The following is a 20667-nucleotide window of genomic DNA, read 5'->3' as shown; positions in this document are numbered from 1 at the left end:
AATGAGGAGGAGGTTCCCTTCTGAGCCTGGTTCCTCTCAAGGTTTCTTCCTCATATCATCTCAGGGAGATTTTCCTCACCACCGTCACCTCAAGCTTGCTCATTAGGGATAAACATCCTTGAGTGTAGATGTAAAATGGTGATATTTTCATGCTTGGCTGTTAGGAGAGTGTATTAATTACAGCATCAGTTACCTTAAAGCGGATGATAATGCTAACCTCAGCACCTCAGCGTCAGTATGTTTTGCACCTCAGCGGGTGAGGAGGAAGACACATGCTTGCGCTAACCTCAGATCTTTACAGCCCTGAATGAGGCCTATTATACAGACTGTGGCTCACTGTAACCTGGGAAGTGTGTACGGTGACAGGCTAATGACTTGCTTGTATGCTTTGCTGGCTTAGACTGGTGACAGTGAGCAGCGTGAAGCCTGAAGGTTGAGCATCACTATTCCAGCGAGCCAAAACACGATTAAGCAATTATCTTTAATTCCTTTTGAGCTCTGTCAATCTGATTCTGTCCACTTTCCTTCCTTTTTAAATAAGGAATTGCACACATACGGAAATGCTGGATGTGACTCACGCTGCCATCGCTGCACGGTTTCAGCTCTTTCCAGACAGTCTCCATGTGAGCAAGGTTGATCTTGTTGAGTGGAATGGACACCTCACCGATGGGGTCATTCCTGCTAAATCGGTCATAATCCAGCACCTGCAGGTACAGAGTGCGCTGGACCACCTTCTCATACGGGAAACCTGGAACAGAAACACGCATGAGGCGACAAATACAGATATTTCTGAACCTGGCTGCCTTCTACACAATATTTTTAGCTCAGTCTGCATCAGTCACTGCTGAAATATCAGCTAGCTAGGCTTCAGCTTGAATGTAGTTTGGTGACAGTCTGGAAATTTTCTGCCACTGCTATAAGTTGGTTTTGTTGAATTGTTGAAGCGAGTGTTTTCACTTGAGGTGACAGCAGCAAATGACTGTATATACCGGAATAGCACTTCTACCACAAAGTCACAGGGTTGGTGTTAAAGTTACACAATTTATTATATATATGACATAAAAACAAGGTTTGTTTTGGATCCTTAGATGGCTGTGTGATTTTTGGAATCCCATCAGGATGGAAATGATCAGTCAAAATGAGTTCTGTTCTGAAGTGACATGACCTTTTCCTCTGCTGAAAGAACTGGCCCAAAACCATGCTAGCCGAAAGCCATGATTTTTTTATTTTATTTTTTTTCACCCGTCTGTATACCCGATGGCATGTACTATCAAAAACTAGAATATTAACTCCTTCTTTACCCCATATTTGGTCAGATTTCTTAACCACAAGCTGGCCATCACACTGATTCAGTAACAACTATCTTTTTTAACATAAATGTGCCAGCTCCTCTCTGAGCTCACAGATGTCCAGTAACGGACCAGTATCGCTCTGATGGACAGAGCAGACGGACCAAGCCCCTCCCCTCAGACACTTTTGCTCTCTTGGACTCCTGACCACGGATAGCTGTGGCACCATCTGTTGCACATTCATTTATTTCTAACAGACATCAGAGGGAAACCAATATAATTCCACGGTCGTGATTTGTGAATCAATTTCAGATCCACTAGCTTAACCCTCTTTAAATAACAACAACAACAACAACAACAACAATAATAATAATAATAATATCAAGTAAAGGGTGTAACTCTGTTTTCTGGACAATATGCAGCGAGATAAAAAACTGAGATTATGGTCATAATAGCTGTGTGGAAGTATTATGAATTTTATAGACACACAAAGAGAGAGAGAAAGAGCGAGAGAGAGAGAGACACAGAGAGAGATAGAGAGAGGGAGGGAGAGATAGTGATGTAGAGAGAGATGGAGAGAGAGTTAGAGATGTAGAGAGAGATAGAGAGAAAGATAGAGACATAGAGAGAGATAGAGACAGAGAGAGATGTAGAGAAAGATAGAGATGTTGAGAGAGTTAGAGAGAAAGATAGATGGATAGATAGATATATAGATAGATAGAGAGAGAGAGAGAGAGAGAGAGAGAGAGAGAGAGAGATTGTTTACCTTCAAACAGGAAAGTTTCATTCCAGTGAGGGTTCAGGTTTTTTCTCTTCACTTTAGTCTCCAGTTTGTGCTTCTTGTCTGGTAGCAGATAGATTTTAACAAACGGGTCTGAGGTTCCGGAGAAATCTTTTGCTGGTAGATCCTGGCCTTTAAGAATCTTCACGGTAAGTGTGGAGTCCTGGAAGCTGTAGCCTACGCTGAACTGTATTCGACCAAGTTTCTCACACACTGGACCCTCATGTTCCTCCTCTTCAGAGCCTGGAGACAACTGTGAGAGAGAGAGAGAGAGAGAGAGAGAGACAGAGATAGAGAGAGAGAGAGACAGACAGAGAGAGAGACAGAGAGAGAGAGAGACAGAGAGACAGAGAGAGAGACAAAGAGCAAAATAGAGAGACAGAGAGCGAGAGAGACAAACAGCAAGAGAGAGACCGAGAGAGAGATACAGAGAGACAGAGAGAGACAGAGAGAAACAGGGAGAGACAGACAGAGAGAGAGGCAAAGAGCAAGAGAGACAGAGACAGAGAGAGACAGAGAGAGAGAGACAGAGAGAGAGAGAGAAAGACTGTGTTTTGTTTCAGCTTTTTCTCTCTATTTCACACTCACATTTTAGAGAAACAAAGCTACACAAAGCTTCAGAGGTGATGAATTTTACAGTAAATGTACAATAAATAAATAAGTGTGTGTGTATGTGTGTGTGTGTGTGTGTAAGTGGCTGTGGTCTAGCCTGGACATGGGTGTGGCTTTTATGTGAACTCTACCACTATACCCTGGAAATCAGAGCTGTAGGAAAAAAAAGATATTTATTTCAAAGTTCTAACATAAAGCAATTGTGCAGAGGTTTAAGGTCAACAGATGAGGTGATGTCCAGAGCAACAGGAAGTGAAGATACAGGAGTTCTTTCTTCCAGGCAACAAATTAATAAAGAAAGGGCGAGTGACTTGTTAAATTAGCCAAAGCTGGAATCAGAGTCTGGGGAAAGTTCACTGCTGCAAGTGGAAACACCATCATTAGGCATGGACGAAAAAAAAAACAGAAAGAAAGAACACCATGCCACCCACATAATGCCAGACAGACCTGGTAAAGATGTTTCCTGACTGCCCCCATGGTGATGTGCTTCTATTTTAATTACCAGGCTCTCCCCAGAAACAGCTCTTTTCAACATGTGTGTGTGTGTGTGATTGGAGTGGGAGAGAGAAAGCACCACTTCCACCCCTTACTTATCACATCATGTGGTTAAAGTTTTATCCAACTCAAAACTGGTTAAAGATGGATGAAGCAGATGGTCCACAAAACAGACAAAAGCACTTCTCCACACGTTGTTTGTTCTTACCATGAGCATGTCGCTGGTGACGGAGTTGGCGAGGTCAGAGACGGAGGAGTTAGGGTCCGTGCGGCGGTTGCTCTCATCTGGGGTCTGACCTTTAGGACTGCTGTTGGCCTTGTTCCCGATGGCTCTGCAGGCAAACGTGAGCGGTCAGTGTATATACAATACTGTTACAATGCTGTTCTCAGATACAAACCAGCCTTAGGACAAGACCAGGAAATAACCACATTATTCCTGAAAGTATGATTTTGTTTATGAATTTTGTCAGAAGGTTTTTAAATCAAAGGAAAGCAGGTCCATGATAAAAGTCCTATGAGGATCTCTGATCCAATCCATCAGCTTCCTTCAGCTTTAAAGGCATATTAAACAGCATGATAATGTTCTGAGCCCAAAAGCTGTGGAGATTTCACAGCACAGCATGCTGAGCGAGCTGGACTCGCTGGTCAGTATAAAAGCTCTGTATTAAACTCAAGATGTCAGTAAGGATTATGTTCAAAAGAGAATAGATAATGAAAGCTACACTGTATTGCCAAAAGTTTTGGGACACCCCTCCAAATCTTTTTTCAGGGGTTGGACTCGGCCCCTTCGTTCCAGTGAAAGGAACTCTTAATGCTTCAGCTTCATACCAAGACATTTTGGACCATTTCATGCTCTTTGTGGGAACAGTTTGGGGATGACCCCTTCCTGTTCCAACATGACTGCACACCAGTGACCAAAGCAAGGTCCATAAAGACATGGATGAGTGAGTTTGGTGTGGAGGAACTTGACTGACCTGCACAGAGTCCTGACCTCAACCCCATAGAACACCTTTGGGATGAATTAGAGTGGAGACTGTGAGCCAGACCTTCTTGTCCAACATCAGTGCCTGACCTCACAAATGCCCTTCTAGAGGAATGGTCAAAAATTCCCATAAACACACTCCTAAACATTGTGGAAAGCCTTCCCAGAAGAGTTGAAGCTGTTATAGCTGCAAAGGGCGGGACAACTCCATATTACATTCATGTGCATGTAAAGGCAGACGTCCCAGTTTTGGTCTGGCTCACAGTCTCCACTCTAATTCATCCCAAAGGTGTTCTATGGGGTTCTTTATGGAGCTTGATTTGGTCACTGGTGTGCAGTCATGTTGGAACAGGAAGGGGTCATCCCCAAACTGTTCACACAAAGAGCATGAAATTGTCCAAAATGTCTTGGTATGAAGCTGAAGCATTAAGAGTTCCTTTCACTGGAACTAAGGGGCCGAGTCCAATCCCTGAAAAACTACACCTGAACTCAATGATTTGGAGGGGTGTCCCAAAACTTTTGCCAATATAGTGTATGTGAGCTAAGTAGCTAATAACGTGTATGATTGAGGATGAGCATGTTAACTCGCTCACAAACCTAGCATACTTAAAACATTTAGCTAAGTTAGCTAGCTATTCCTTTTCTTCAGCTGTAGAAAAAAAAAGTGATGTGTAAAATATTTATTGGTTATATTTTCACCAGATGACGTGTTCAGAGCCAGAGTCTGTGGCAATGAAATTATTTCAACAGTAGCAGAACTTTTACCTCAAATCAGTGTAATGAAATGTTTTATAAAGCATCCTGCAGTAACATGGAGTCGGCGGAGGGGGGCGCCGAGCATCTGTGAGTGTTATTAATCAGAGAAAACCAGGAGGTTGGCATCTGCGCACACACACACACACACATTTTAATTTACATCAGCATATATGCCAATGAATCATAATTCAAAAATGTGTGTGTGTGAGAGAACTATCACTTCTCAGTCAGCATTTCTCTATACACACACACACACACACACACACATTTTAACACTATTCATGGATCATAGAGGTGCTAAAAATATAATCCAAATAAAAAATGTATGTGTGTGCGTGTGTGTGTGTGTGTGTTGATCCTGTTAGCTATAGGAGATAACAAGGTGCATTCTATTAAACTGTATGGTTTTGACCCTCTGATTCTCATAATCAACAACACTGCAAGTAAAATATTTCAGTATTGGTGAACTCATCGCTTCTACACAGGACAGGAAAGCTACAGAACATGAAAGTTACACCAAAGAAAAGACATGGTGATGAATAATAAGTACTAACCAGCATGTGAAGTAGCTAATGCTAGCCTCACATCAATACGGGTCACTATTAAGCTAAGACTCAGAGCTCTGATATTATAGAGCAGATGAAACATGACAAATAGGTTTATGACTTATCTCTAACATCATGAATAAGACAGTTCAGCCCTAATGTTTTCTCAGAAACCTCAAATCTAACTGACCATTAATCTGCACCTTCTGACCAATCAGTATCCAGCATTCAGCAGTGATGATGACAGAATACCAAAATGGCATTCGCTTCAACATTTTAAGATCTTCTCTGTGGAGTTTCATACAGATTAAGGTGTTTACTGTGCGCTCTTCTTGCTGTGTTTCCTCCACACCGTGTTAGATTGATGATTTTCTCAGAATGTGACCAGTGATCCGGTATTGATGTAGTCATTGCAGTTATTTTTCCTTTCCTTTGATCCCCAGTGAAGACCATATGAAGATCCAGTGATGTAACCAATACAGTCTAGATGCATCATTTCCCGGCTGCAAGAATGATCAAACACAAGAGACTTCCAAACACCATGGGATGACTGACATGTTCCTCACACGGTGTCTACAGCACACGCTCAGGAAGATTTCCTGTGATCACGTCTTTACAAGGTGTCAAAAGAGTTGCAGTAACTTCGGTGGCCTTTGCTCGAGGGATGATCTGGGTCACTGATCGGTTAGCTGAAATCGCAGGGCTAGAATCTGGCATATAACATCTCCTCTACACACACACACACACACACACACTCAATTCCATTTTGAAAGTAGTTCCATCAGAAATTGCATTAAAGTGTCATTTTCTGCGGGGAGTGATGATGATGATGATGATGATGATGATGATGATGAGGAGGATGATGATGATGATCTGTGGTCAGTGTGACCAGTGCAGCCGAATCAAACTACAGAAAAGTACCGCTCTCCCTTTTTTCCAGGCTAATTCTCAGGAATAATGGATACTGTAAGTCTATCTTCATCTCCACAGGTGGCCAGAAGCATTTGAGTCTAATGATGAAGGGACCGGATCTGTGTAATATCACTGATTACACTTCAGTCACGTCATCTGGAATACTTCTCACTGGCTCTGTAAAGGTGGTGGATTTCCTTCCGATGATATTTTTGAACAATGGAAAGATTTGGGGTGCGAATTAAAAACATTCGCCTGATCTGTTTTTAACTGATAAAAAGCAAGATTTTTCCCTAAAAGTACAATTTAACTCCCGTTTTAGAGCTCCTGTAATTTATAACTAATAAGAATATCATCGTTTTCAATCTTGCTCTAAAGTTGTATGTAAATGTTCATGGCTCAGCTCATTTGCATATAGTGACACCCATAAAACTCCATAAAAGGTAAAGTGCGCAGGCAGCTAGGAGCATGAAATGAGAGATCAGGGTAAAGCTAAAAAAAACAGAAGTCTGTGTTATTTTGACTAACTAATATAGCAAAAAGAATATTTAATGATATATAATATTAATAATAATAATAATAATAATAATAATAATAATTTTACATTTAAAATAAGCTCTCTAAATAATCAGGCTGACTAAATAATCACATGCCCTGAGTTAATATCGCACCCTCTACACAGCACTATAGTGGGGTCAGGAAAATATTTCCAGATCATCAGAGCAAACCTGAGCTTCATTTGCAGTCTGTAAACATATCTCAATAAGAGATTTCAGTTTTGGATTTTTATATACACAGCCTAGGCATAACATTATGAACACCTGCCTAATATCGGTGTTGGTCCACCTTTTGCTGCCAAAATAGCCCTGACCCATCCTGCACTGTATATCCTGACACATTTCTATCAGAACCAGCATTAACTTCTTCAGCAATTTGAGCAACAGCCAATTTGAGCCAGCCTTCGCTCCCCACGTGCATCAATGAGTCTCCGGTTCACCACTGTTCCTTCCTTGGACCACTTTTGATATATACTGGCCAGTGCAGACCGGCACCCCACAAGAGCTGCAGTTTTGGAGATTCAATTCAATTCAATTTATTTTGTATAGTCCCTTTTACAATGAACATTGTCTCAAAGCAGCTTTACAAAAGAAGAAAAACAGAGAAAGGGGAGGGGAAAAATGAAAATAAAAATAACTAAATAACTAGAAATAAGGGTAAATCATTACATTTAATAATTAAACTATTTTATCCCTAATGAGCAAGCCTGTGGCGATGGTGGCAAGGAAAAACTCCCTGGGATGGAATAAGGAAGAAACCTTGAGAGGAACCAGGCTCAGAAGGGAACCCATCCTCATTTGGGTGACACTAAACAGAAAATAATGTAACTGTAGCTGATTAATGTCCTTTCTACAACAGAACAGAGATGCTCTGATCCAATGTGGCCCTTCGTCAAACTTGCTCAAATCCTTACACTTGTCCATTTTTCCTGCTTCTAACATCAACTTTGAGGACAAAATGTTCACTTGCTGCCTAATATATCCCACCCACTAACAGGTGCCATGATGAGGAGATACTCACTTCACCGGTCACTGCTCAGAATGTTATGTCTGATCGGTGTATGCTTTTGATAGTATGAGCTATTCTTCCATACTGATCCATCAGTTTAGTATTGTCTGAATGAAACCATGCTGATAGACTTTCCTTTCCTTCACTATAAGCCATGTTAGCAGATTTGCAATCTCTCTGAGACAACAGTATGAATATAAATGACTCCCTGCATACACACTGTTTGTTTGAGTTTGACAGAAATACACACAGTGCCTCGAGTCGCTCGCTAATGAGTACACTTTTCAGAGATTCATTAAGAAAAAACAGCAACAGGCTTTACATCTGCAAGACAGAGCGAAAGTAATAAAGACTGGATTTGCTCTTCTAAATGTAAATATTCCTGAAGAGGTCCGAACTTAACCTTTTTTTTGTTTTGTTTTGTTTTGTTGCAGTTCTTCGCTCAGCGTGGGAGTGAAAGTCAGGATGCTGCTGTCGTAACGTTCCTTCAGGACGAAGCGCGATTATGCAACCGTTTCACTCGAAGAAGACAAAGCTTTTTCTTTCTGTCCAGAGATTTTTAGCCTTTAGTAACCTGCTTCTGAGCTTCTACTACGGTCAATGCTTCCTGAGGTCAAGTCTGGTGTAAGGATGGATTTAACATCATCATCATTATCATCATCCTTATTCCATCCTTTTTTGTACATCAAAATAATTTAGACGGAGACTAAAGAGGTCACACACACACACACACACACACACACACGCTGCCTTATTTTGTGATGGACTTTTTTTTTGGTTCTGTCTTTTTAAATGAGTAGTATACATAAAAAAAATAAATAAATAAAACATTTTCTCGACTGCTAGAGGTTAGTTAAAACCTTTTTACAGAACATCTTGTCTTTTTTTGGTGGAAAGTTTAGGCTCGGTACCACAACGATGCGCTTCACACATGCAGTCCATTCTGCATCACAGAAGCAAAGACCATGTAACATATGAGCTTGGAATAAAACACTCAGCATTCCTAATCACTATGAAACACACACACACACACACACATGACGGCATTAATGATTCACTCTGTTATCATCATCAGGGCCGATTCAGAGACACGCTGAGTGTAAAAAGCAGCTAAAAACTGAGAAACACATGTGGAAAATGTCTGTTTGTGATTAGATGCATTGTTATGAGGCAGTGTGTGTGTGTGTGTGTGTGTGGGGGTGAGTGTGTTATTCAGGACGAGCACTTGTGTAAGAGGAGTGGGAGCTCAGGTTTTAATCCTTCATCGAAAACCAAGGATGCACCCAAACATCTCTCGTTCAAGACAAGATGACTTTCTGACGTCTACGTGTTAATATCAGAGCAGAGCTCAAGACAAAGGGACGAGGGCAGGAAACCAGGAGGAAGGAAAAAGAAGGGAATGTAGGAGGGAGAAATGAGAAACAAGATAAACACTACTTAATCCTACACACAACGAGTCTGGAGTAACATCTGAAGTCTTGTGAGTAGGATGTAGTAGAACAAAAACAAGAGGATGAAGAGACTGTGTAACAGAGATGAAGCAAATATCACAAGTGGCTTCTCTCTGGCTTTTTCTCTCAGCATTCCAAAAATAATATACACCGATCAGGCCTAGCATTCTGAGCACTGAGAGGTGAAGTGAATAAGACTGATGATCTCCTCATCATGGCACCTGTTAGTGGGTGGGATATATTAGGCAGCAAGTCAACATTTCGTCCTCAAAGTTGATGTTAGAAGCAGGAAAAATGGACAAGTGTAAGGATTTGAGCGAGTTTGAGTTTGAAGGGCCAAATTGTGATGGCTAGACCACTGGATCAGAGCATCTCCAAAATTACAGCTCTTGTGGGGTGTTCCCAGTCTGCAGTGGTCAGTATCCTTTAAGCATCCATGGAGGCTCCACCTCTCAACTTACAGGACTTAATGGATCTGCTGCTAACATCTTGGTGCCACTGCACACCTTCAGGGATCTAGTGGAGTCCATGCCTCGATGGGTCTGGGCTGTTTTGGCAGCAAAAGGGGTCCAACACAGTATTAATCAGGTGGTCATTATGTTATCTCTGATCAGTAAAAAAGTATAGCTGCTGCTATACCTGACTTCTCCTTTCTCCTTTTTCATTAGAGAGCAAAGGACTTCAAATGCGACAGCAGTGTGTGAAAGCAACAGATTTTTCAACACAGCAAAAATAAGCACTGACTAAAAATGTTAAAAAACTTTCCTGATCCCATCTGAAATCACTGGCTGAAGAACCTTCCTGTGTGAGGTTCTGGTTTAGTACTATGTATGGCTCTCAAGTCTCCCTTACATCAGATTTGGGGGGAATATTTCAGCTCCTGCTTGCTGCTGTCTAGAGCCACTACTGTTTTCCACAAGCTAACATGCTAATACACTATGCATTAGCATTGAGAAGCATGTTGATGTTAGGAGCAGCCTTTAGTAACCTGCTTCTTAGCTTCTGCTCCGGTCAGTGCTTCCCGAGGTCAAGCCACGGTCTGGTGTAAGGATGGATTAAACATTATCATCTTTTTTTGTACATCAAAATGATTCAGACGGACAGGTCTCACACACAGCTTTTCTGCTTTCATGGTTCATTAATGTATAGAGTAAAGGTTCATGTAGATGGGCAGGGACATTTTTCTGTTGTGTGTTATACACTATATTGCCAAAAGTATTCGCTCACCTGCCTTGACTCGCATATGAACTTAAGTGACATCCCATTCCTAATCCATAGGGTTCAATATGACGTCGGTCCACCCTTTGCAGCTCTAACAGCTTCAACTCTTCTGGGAAGGCTGTCCACAAGGTTTAGGAGTGTGTTTATGGGAATTTTTGACCATTCTTCCAGAAGCGCATTTGTGAGGTCACACACTGATGTTGGACGAGAAGGCCTGGCTCTCAGTCTCCGCTCTAATTCATCCCAAAGGTGTTCTATCGGGTTGAGGTCAGGACTCTGTGCAGGCCAGTCAAGTTCATCCACACCAGACTCTGTCATCCATGTCTTTATGGACCTTGCTTTGTGCACTGGTGCACAGTCATGTTGGAAGAGGAAGGGGCCAGCTCCAAACTGTTCCCACAAAGTTGGGAGCATGGAATTGTCCAAAATGTCTTGGTATGCTGAAGCATTCAGAGTTCCTTTCACTGGAACTAAAAGCCCAGCTCCTGAAAAACAACCCCACACCATAATCCCCCCTCCACCGAACTTTACACTTGGCACAATGCAGTCAGACAAGTACCGTTCTCCTGGCAACCGCCAAACCCAGACTCGTCCATCAGATTGCCAGATGGAGAAGCACGATTCGTCACTCCAGAGAACGCGTCTCCACTGCTCTAGAGTCCAGTGGCGGCGTGCTTTACACCACTGCATCCGACGCTTTGCATTGCACTTGGTGATGTATGGCTTGGATGCAGCTGCTCGGCCATGGAAACCCATTCCATGAAGCTCCCTGCGCACTGTTCTTGAGCTAATCTGAAGGCCACATGAAGTTTGGAGGTCTGTAGCGATTGACTCTGCAGAAAGTTGGCGACCTCTTCGCACTATGCGCCTCAGCATCCGCTGACCCCGCTCCGTCAGTTTACGTGGCCTACCACTTCGTGGCTGAGTTGCTGTCGTTCCCAAACACTTCCACGTTCTTATAATACAGCTGACAGTTGACTGTGGAATATTTAGGAGCGAGGAAATTTCACGACTGGATTTGTTGCACAGGTGGCATCCTATCACAGTTCCACGCTGGAATTCACTGAGCTCCTGAGAGCGACCCATTCTTTCACAAATGTTTGTAAAAACAGTCTGCATGCCTAGGTGCTTGATTTTATACACCTGTGACCATGGAAGTGATTGGAACACCTGATTCTGATTATTTGGATGGGTGAGCGAATACTTTTGGCAATATAGTGTATTTCCAAGTTGTCTCAGTGGATGGATGTTTGAAGGAGTTATATGAACTATCAGTGTTATAACCTTATAATCGATCCAAACAGGGTCAAATTCACAGCAAGGTCAAATATAGACAATCATTTGTTTTAGTTTAAATACCTATCTTTCTATTTGGCATACAATGATGTTTCTCACATGTTCATTTAGGAACCCGGGGCTCATTTGTGCTAGTGGAATTGAAGGCAGAAGGTTTCAATATGCAATAAATAAAAGAACACAGACAGAAGGCTAGGCTAGGCTAGGAAAGCTTGAACATAACAGAAATCACAAACACAGATGAACATATGCAGGTGACGTTTAATGCTCAAGCAAACTATAACCAAGTGAACAACAAGACATACAATGAGCACAATCAACAGAAATGAATAATGGTGTCCTCTGGTGGTCTGGAGGGGAATTGTTTCTGGTGTCCATGATACCTAGTTGTGATTTTTTTTGCAATCAATCCGACTGAGTGACTGAACTACTCGATCCACAGATCCAATGGATTCCCAAGATCACAGCAAGATCAAATGTCTCCATGATTAGAAATATATCTCAATAACCGATACAGCGGAATAATACCATAAGAATGGCAAAGTACATGCAACGCTAACAAAAAAAAACCCCGCCGGAAAATAGAAAAGAATAAAGGTAATAAAACAATAGCACAGGAGACAATGCGGAAGGATCTGCTTTTTTTTTTAAAGTCACATTCCTCTGCTGGCTGAAGCTGCAGCATTTTCAGTATTTTTATGAGAAACGGTTTAAAAATAGATCAGAATGACGGCGCCGGCGCTGTGTGTTTCACCTTTGATCACACGTCACTGTTAGTTAGCTGGACACCTGCCACTGCACACCTCCATCTCATTTCCATTCAATTATCTTCCACTGCCTTATAGAGACCAGCTGAACACACACACACACACATGCAGAAATGGAGAGTCTTTAAGAGTGTAGGATTATGCAACTACTGTCTTTTGCTTGTTGTTATTATTATTATTAAGCTTTTTGTACCAGATATGAGGTATAATGATTCATATAATAATAATAAAATGCTACTACTACTACTACTAATAATAATAATAGATAGCTTCATCTCACTCTGTGTTTCAGAGTCCTGGATAAAGGTTTCTAAATGGAGTGCTAGAGCATGTAAAGGCTAAGCACTGGGTCACGCTAGCATCGCTTAGCCTTACCACACAGTCGCTAACCCGCTGTTCTCATATGTGGTCTCTGAAGCGTTCAGCTTAGCATACGTTAGCATGAGTGTTAGAGACAGATTGACGAGGCATGTATATGCAGGGCAGAGCTTCTTAAAGCTGCTGCTGTCACACTTGTGTTTATTTCCATTTCATAAGTATGAAGATACCAAGCACTCCCTCCCTGGCCATTGCCTATGTGTGTGTGTAAGAAAAAGAGAGAGACAGAGGGAGGGAGAGAGAGACAGAGACAATATGTGTATGAAAGAGATGGGAAAAACTTTTCCGACAGTGATTTAAGCTGTCTGTCTCGGGTCTGCTGCATCTGCTGACGAAATGACACAACAATCCAGTGTGTGTGTGAGACACAGGGAGAAAGAGAGAGAGAGAGAAAGAGAGAGAGAGAGAGAGAGAGAGAGAGAAAGAGAGAGAGAGAGAACCTTTCTCTGAGATCTCTTACTGGTTTCTTGTTTGGTCTGCACTTCCCTAATGATTAGGAAGCATGGAGTTTATCTACTGCCACAGAATCACAGTTCACACTGAATGATGTAAGGATGTGATGTGATGTGATGGTGATGGCATGGTGATATGGTGATGTGATGCAGTGTTTTGATTTGGTAATAGAATGTGGTCATGTGATGTGGTGATGTGATGTGGTGATGTGATTTGGTGATGGAATGTGGTCATGTGATGTGGTGATGTGATTTGGTGATGGAATGTGGTCATGTGATGTGATGTGATGTGATGATGTAATGGTGATGTGATGATGTTACTGTTACTGTGGTAACTCAGTTCATAAGGTTGTTGGACTAATGATCGGAAGGTGGTGAGTTTAAATCCAGGTCCACCAAGCTGTTGGGCTCCTGAGCAAGGCCCTTAACCCTCAATTGCTCAGTCGTATAAAAAAATGAGATAAGTGTAAGTTGCTCTGGATAAGGCTGTCTACCAAATGCTGTAAATGTAATGTGGTGAATACTCCACTCCCTAAAGAAGGTGACAGGATTCATAGACACATATTACGGGCTGTTATCTGTAGTTATCATCATCATCCCCTCCAAAAAACGAATCATTTTGAGTCGACTTCATCTGGAGTTGTAACAGAGCCCATCAAGTGCAAGTCACAGGCTGCAACCATTTCTCTGAGTCTTTAAGCACGGTTTCAATTTCTTAATCAATGCCTGGCCAATCACAACATCTCTGCTTAACTTGCACTATTCCAAGCTAATCCTCATGTGCCATAGCCAAGGACACACACCCACATAAACTAGCATAAATTAGCTACCTACAGAATCACCGATTCACCTGAAATAAATCCCTCACACTGTGTGCTCCAGTGATAATGCACACATAAAGCAAAGAAGACAAAATAAGAGTGCAGTGTGTATGTAACACCATATCGTCCCCTTCCTCAACTCAAGGTGCTACAGTCAGTATACTTATCAAAACCATGTGTTTAAATTATATACCAATTTGGCAGAAAACTTTCAGCTGGATGGTTTCAGCCATTCCTGGAGATGGCTGAAACTGAGATGACATGAAGATGGAAACTCTCTACTCATACCAGCTACATCGTTTGGAAATATGTTTAAATAAAGATTTCATTATTTATTTATTTATTTTTTCTTCAAGTGGTTCACTGCACTGTGAACAGAACAACACTGTTATCTCTACAGAGCTCTGATATGGAGATCTACGGTTTCACTTTGAATGCAAACAAAATGCAACCATTAACTCGCAGGCAAACAGCTGTGCCAAGAAAACAAAATGGTTTATAACAACACACGTTTACTGCACTCTTTTTCATCATAATTACACTCCCACTCAGCAGAGAAAGCCGAGAAGTGAGCTGCATCAGATTAGAGACTGAGATGTGTGATTCATTTTAAACTGGGACACACACCATGGGGCTGGAAAAAGGGGGCAGTGGGATGGGGCTCGCATGATCAAGATGATTATTTTATTTTAAATCTGAGTATCTGAGGTTTAAATAAGAGCCGAGTTCCCAGTGGAGGAGGCTGTAAAAGCTCTCTTTGGCTGTAAAGTTTTCTCTTACTTAATCTTGCTCTCATTTTCTGCCTCTCACCAAATCTTTCACTGGGATCCTTCAGGTATTTAGGTATCATCTATCTTATCTTCATAACGCTCCTACTTTTTTTATGGGAAATTGACATCTTCAGTTATTATATGATTTAAGCTTTGCCATAACTATGGTGCCTTCTTTATACGGGGCAGTGGTGGTTCAAGTGGTTAAGGCTCTGGGTTGTTGCTTGGAGGATCAGGGTTCAAGCCTCAGCACTACCAAACTCCACTGTTGGGAGCAACTGAGCAAGGCCCTTAACCCTCCCTGCTCCAGGGGTGCTGTATCAAAGCTGCCCCTGCGCTCTGAACACAACTTCCACAGCTGGAATACACAAAGAAATGAATTCCACTGTGCTGTAAAGTACACGTGGTGATAATAAAGGCCCTCAGTTCTTCTTCTTCGTCTTTCAGTTGTGATGAAGACTTATTGGTAAAAGAATAGTTTTTATTCATTAAGAACTGTTATTGTGTTAGTCCCTCATTATTTCACTTACATCTAAGCAAACATCTAGAAGCATTGTGTAGCATTGGGAGTCTGTTATTGTTAATTCTCAATCAGAAATCCAAAGCCATCATTAGGCTAAACAAATTTACCAAAGAGATAGCAACAAATGTAAATTATCCTAACAATGAAAGACCATGAAAAAAAAAACAGCTATGGAGTATGACTACTTTCCTTGGAGAAAAACTATTTCACAACAGTTGGCCAGATGAAGCCCAAAGTCAAAGTCAACAATCACAAAAAGGCTTCACCAGAGGCTCAAAAATAGATAGATCAGAATGCCAAAAAAAACAAGCCTGCACACTATTCTCTGGAGGGATGCGGTGTAGATCATCATGTAGCAGAATGATGGGAAAGGAGGCGTATGAAGAAATGAAGGAACTGCTCATAATCTAAAGCGTAGCATCTCATCCTTCGGTGTGGGTGTGTTTACGGCAGCTTCCCTTATATTTACTGATGACGTGACTGCTACGAAAAGCAGTGTGGAGCGATATAGCGTGTGCTCGCATTCAGCCAAAAGCTTCTAAATTCATCAGAATTCGCTTTGCAGATGGACGGAGAGAAGTGAAAATGTTCTCGCTCTGAATCCAGTTCGCCGAAGCTAAACCTGAAGATAAAATGCTCCAAGAACAAACAGGAAGTGAAGACAGCTGCAGTAAAGAGCTGGTAGATCAGCACCAGGGAAGAAACCCAGCATCTGGTGACGTCTCTGGGCTCCAGAATGTCAGTCAATGAATGCAAAAGATTTGCAACCAAGAATTAAGGATGATGATTTCATTTATGATGATGTTTATTTATGGTTCCTGTCAAAGAGGGTGATGGGAGGGGCACTGCTGAATTCCTATAATGTTCAATCCTCTTATTAATGAAGAAAGTTTGCACTTTGAGCTTTATTTCATTCCAAATCCAGTATTGTGTGATAGGATGACAGCTACAATAACCATAAACTTTGTCGGTGTCCAAATATTTATGACCTGTCTGTATATATATATACATTTCTTAAATAAATGATACCTACAGCTTTCCATCCTGCTGCAAAAAGAAGAGACTCAAATTCACACCTCAAATTCCACCTGATCGAAATAATTGAATTATTCCTTGCACATCCATGAGAAAAAGGTTCGGTTAAGCAAAAGTTCAACACTGGTTATTGCTAACGCCGCAGCCTCATGGAAACCTGGAGAACCTGTATCTGTGAAGATCAGGTGGATGGAGAATAACGTCTTCTGCCTCAACAGGGACCTTCCAGACTGGCCTGTATACACAGGTGTAAACTCTGTATTTGGGAAACAAAGGGACTTATTATAGATATGAAATGAACCCAGGTGTATAAAGTTGCACTCTAACAAAGCCCGTGGTTCCTCCAACAGCTTTTCAGAGCAGATACATGTGTGAAGCAGTGGGCTGTTAATCACAGGTTGCCACCAGTTGCAGCCACTCCGAGCTCTCTGGAGCATGTGATTCCCAGCTGAAGATCATTAGATATTTCTGACTGCTAACAAGCTGGTCCTTTCTCTCTCTCACACACACCTGTATTATGGAAATGAACGTTCCTCCTGGCCCTATTAACATCTAGTTTGTGTGTGTGTTCATGCCGCTGAGAGTCAAACAGCCTCGTCCATGCCTTTGCCTCTAGCAGCAATTACTGCAATTCCTTAATAATCTCAGCTGTTAGATCCTGCTTCCATATCAACATCTCCACACTCTGCTCTTCAGAATGAAATCCTGCTCAATGAGCTTCCCTCTAACCTCTGAGTGAAGAAATCAGAAACTCAGAACGTTCAAGGTCTTCACCAGGTTTTTGTTGCCCGGCAACTCCACAGTGCTGGGTCTCACTCAAATCTCAATATAACAATAGATTTAGACAATTTATCCACTCAGATATTATCCTGGATCCATACTTCATCCTGCAAGTGTTGTGCTTATTAATATCTTCTCAGACATATAAACGTATACGATATATACACGTGTAAGGTAATATAAACAGTATTATTAGAATTAATTACAGCAATTAAATCTGGAATCATTTTGCTATGAAATCTGCAGGTTGAGCAATAAAATAAAGAACAGAAGACTGAGAGGTGCTGTGAGTCTAAACGAGAAGGAATACATGCAGTGAAAGACGTGTCGGAATATCAGTATGCATTATTTAGTATATAGTATAAAGTATGGTCTAAAATAATAAGTGTTTTCTGAGGATCTGAGACAGACAGACAGAGTGACAGACAGACAGAGTGACAGACAGATAAGCAGAGTGACAGAAAGACAGAGTGACAGACAGGCAGTCAGAGCAACAGATAGACAGGCGGGGTGACAGAAGGATGGAGCAATGAACAGACAGCGCGACAGACAGGCAGAGCAACAGACAGACACAGAGGAACAGACAGACAGAGAGAGTGACAGACAAACAGAGGAACAGACAGACAGACAGACAGAGTGACAGACAAACAGAGGAACAGACAGACAGACAGAGTGACAGACAAACAGAGGAAAAACAGTTTGTTATCTAAGATGCTACTTTTTTATTTTACTGACATAAAAAACACTTCTATGTATTTCAGCTTGTAAACAGAATTTTTGGAAATGTTTTTTTTACAGACCCAAATTTCTATTACTAATATAAAGGTGCTAAGACTTTTGAACTGTATATTCCCCGTGCCATCCCATCATGCTCTCTGTTCTGGCTGATGAACCCAGCATGAGCTCATGGGCTGATTTCAGGCCTCCAGTATTTTGGGATTTGGTTCAGTTCTTTCGGGCTCTGGTGTTTTTGACTTCTTCAGGCTGCTGGTTTTGGGCAGGTGTTTAAATGTCCTTCAAAATTTTGGGCCTGGACCAAATTAAGATGCTGGTGTTGGAGTGTTGCCAAGGAAACGGTGCCATTTAAGTTAGAACATCATCCAACACAAAAGGAAGTGCTGATCATTATTCTGCTGTCAGTTTCAGTTCTGCTAGCTAAGCTAACATCCACTGGGTTATGTGACTGAACTGCATCCAGAGGGAACGGTACATTCCTGTCAAATATCTGGACTTGTGTTTATGGGAAGGAGAACAGGTGAAAGTCTCCAGTAACTAATAAGGCCCTGTCTCCGGTTCACCACTGTTCCTTCCTTGGACCACTTTTGATAGATACTGACCACTGCAGACCGGGAACACCCCACAAGAGCTGCAGTTTTGGAGATGCTCTGATCCAGTGGTCTAACCATCACAATTTGGCCCTTTTGGTCAAATTCACTCAAATCCTTACGCTTGTCCATTTTTCCTGCTTCTAACATCAACTTTGAGGACAAAATGTTCACTTGCTGCCTAATATATCCCACCCACTAACAGGTGCCATGATGAGGAGATCATCAGTCTTATTCACTTCACCTGGCATAATTTTATGCTGGTTCTGTGTATTAAATATTCTATTCTATTAAATATATATATTTAACATCGACTGCAAACCAAAGGTCCATGAGATCCGCCACACTGAGAAGCATTCTACGTCTTTCTTCTCAGTGAACACAATGGCGTTTAAAGAAAGACACAAAACCTAAAGCTTGATTTGAACCAAACTAATTTCTTTAGTTTTTATGTGTGCACAGACACAAGAACACAAACATCCCTGAAAAACATGACTGTTTCCTGTAAACAATGATTTCTGTGGGGCCGAGGAGCAGTGACTAAAATATCTGTCTAGATTAAACACACTCACACAGACACACTCATTTTCCAATTATCACTAGTGGACTTTTTATATTATTCCAATTAATTCTCAGTAGAAATGACTCAATACTGTGTTGTGTCTGAGGTGCAGAAGTCACTTGTACGGCGATGAAATTATTATTAATCCAAAGTTTTGGAATAAATGATGCCATAACGTGTTTAGATGGCACGCTTGTTGATGATGTCACCTCGTAGCTAGCTTTCAAAAATGCTCGGCAAACACGAAACACCTGAAGCTCTAAAGCGCTGAACTCTACCTCTTGTCTCCAGGAGGAGTTTCTTGGTTCGCTGGTTTCTCCTGCAGGTCTGGCAGGTTGGCGAAGTCATCCTGCTCGGCCAGGCCAATCGCCAGAGACAACACCACCATCTTACCTTCCCTAAAGAAAGATAAGATAAGAAATGAAAGTAAGAAACCTGATGGAGTGATATAAAAGAAGATCAGAGCAGGAGATTAAACGTCGATTTGATGTTTTACCACCGAACAGAACATACTAAACATTTATTTTTTAAATACTATTTTAATTGGACACTTAATCTAATTCACATCACACACATTTCACTTTCACAAGGTTAATTATTGCAGAAAAAAACAAAAAACTTATTTTAAAAACAATATTATTTTAATTTTTTTCATTTTAAAAACAATATTATTTTAATTTTTTTCATTTTAAAAACAATATTATTTTTAATTTATTTTTTTTATTTTGAAAGCAATATTATTTTTAATTTATTTTTTATTTTAAAAACAATATTATTTGTAATTAATTTTTTATTTTAAAAACAATATTATTTTTAGTTTATTTTTTATTTTAAAAACAATATTAAAAACAATTATAAACTTTACACACTGCAACATGTAGCTTGTGATGTACCTCACCTGAAAGTGAAGGCGAAGTGGAGAAACAACTTCGAAACAAAATTCCCCAAATCTGTCAATATCGTTGAGATGCCAATAATTTTGTCAAAAGTTTTTTATTTTTAAATTTATATACTGTGGAACCTCAGCATACGAATGTCCTCCTTAATTAATTTTTATCTTAAGAATTTAAATTTTGCATCGGCATATGAAGCATTTTCGGCGTAAGAACCGAACAACCAGCTAAGTCGCGCGTTTGTCCGGGAGCCATTCAAAACTTGTTAGCGTCAGTGGAAAGCCAAGCCAACTGAAGTTTATGATTTTTTTTTCAGTCAGTGAAAGCTGTTAGGGAAGAGCCAACCCAAGACACCAATGTTGCCTTCAGCATGCGTTCAAAAGCTAGGTGATTTTGGGTGTTTTTTGTTGACAGATTGGTGGTGTGGGTGGTCTGTTCTATTTTTAGACCAAGCT

General features: G+C 41.1%; 1 protein-coding gene across 4 annotated transcripts in view; it reads right to left on the bottom strand.

The window, feature by feature from the left end:
* syt7b (synaptotagmin VIIb) overlaps positions 1-20667 on the bottom strand; it is a 130990-nt gene that overhangs the window by 9280 nt on the left and 101043 nt on the right. For all 4 annotated transcript variants that reach the window (XM_058401068.1, XM_058401070.1, XM_058401069.1 and 1 more), the window contains 4 exons: positions 19598-19717; positions 3386-3509; positions 2056-2323; positions 579-748 (listed from right to left, as the gene is read on the bottom strand). In XM_058401068.1, the coding sequence (XP_058257051.1) occupies positions 579-748; positions 2056-2323; positions 3386-3509; positions 19598-19717 (682 nt within the window). The remainder of the gene's footprint in view (positions 1-578; positions 749-2055; positions 2324-3385; positions 3510-19597; positions 19718-20667) is intronic.

This window comes from Hemibagrus wyckioides, linkage group LG10, assembly GCF_019097595.1.
Source record: "Hemibagrus wyckioides isolate EC202008001 linkage group LG10, SWU_Hwy_1.0, whole genome shotgun sequence".
In the NCBI taxonomy this organism is placed as follows: Eukaryota; Metazoa; Chordata; class Actinopteri; order Siluriformes; family Bagridae; genus Hemibagrus; species Hemibagrus wyckioides.
This window is presented reverse-complemented; position numbering and strand designations above follow the sequence as displayed.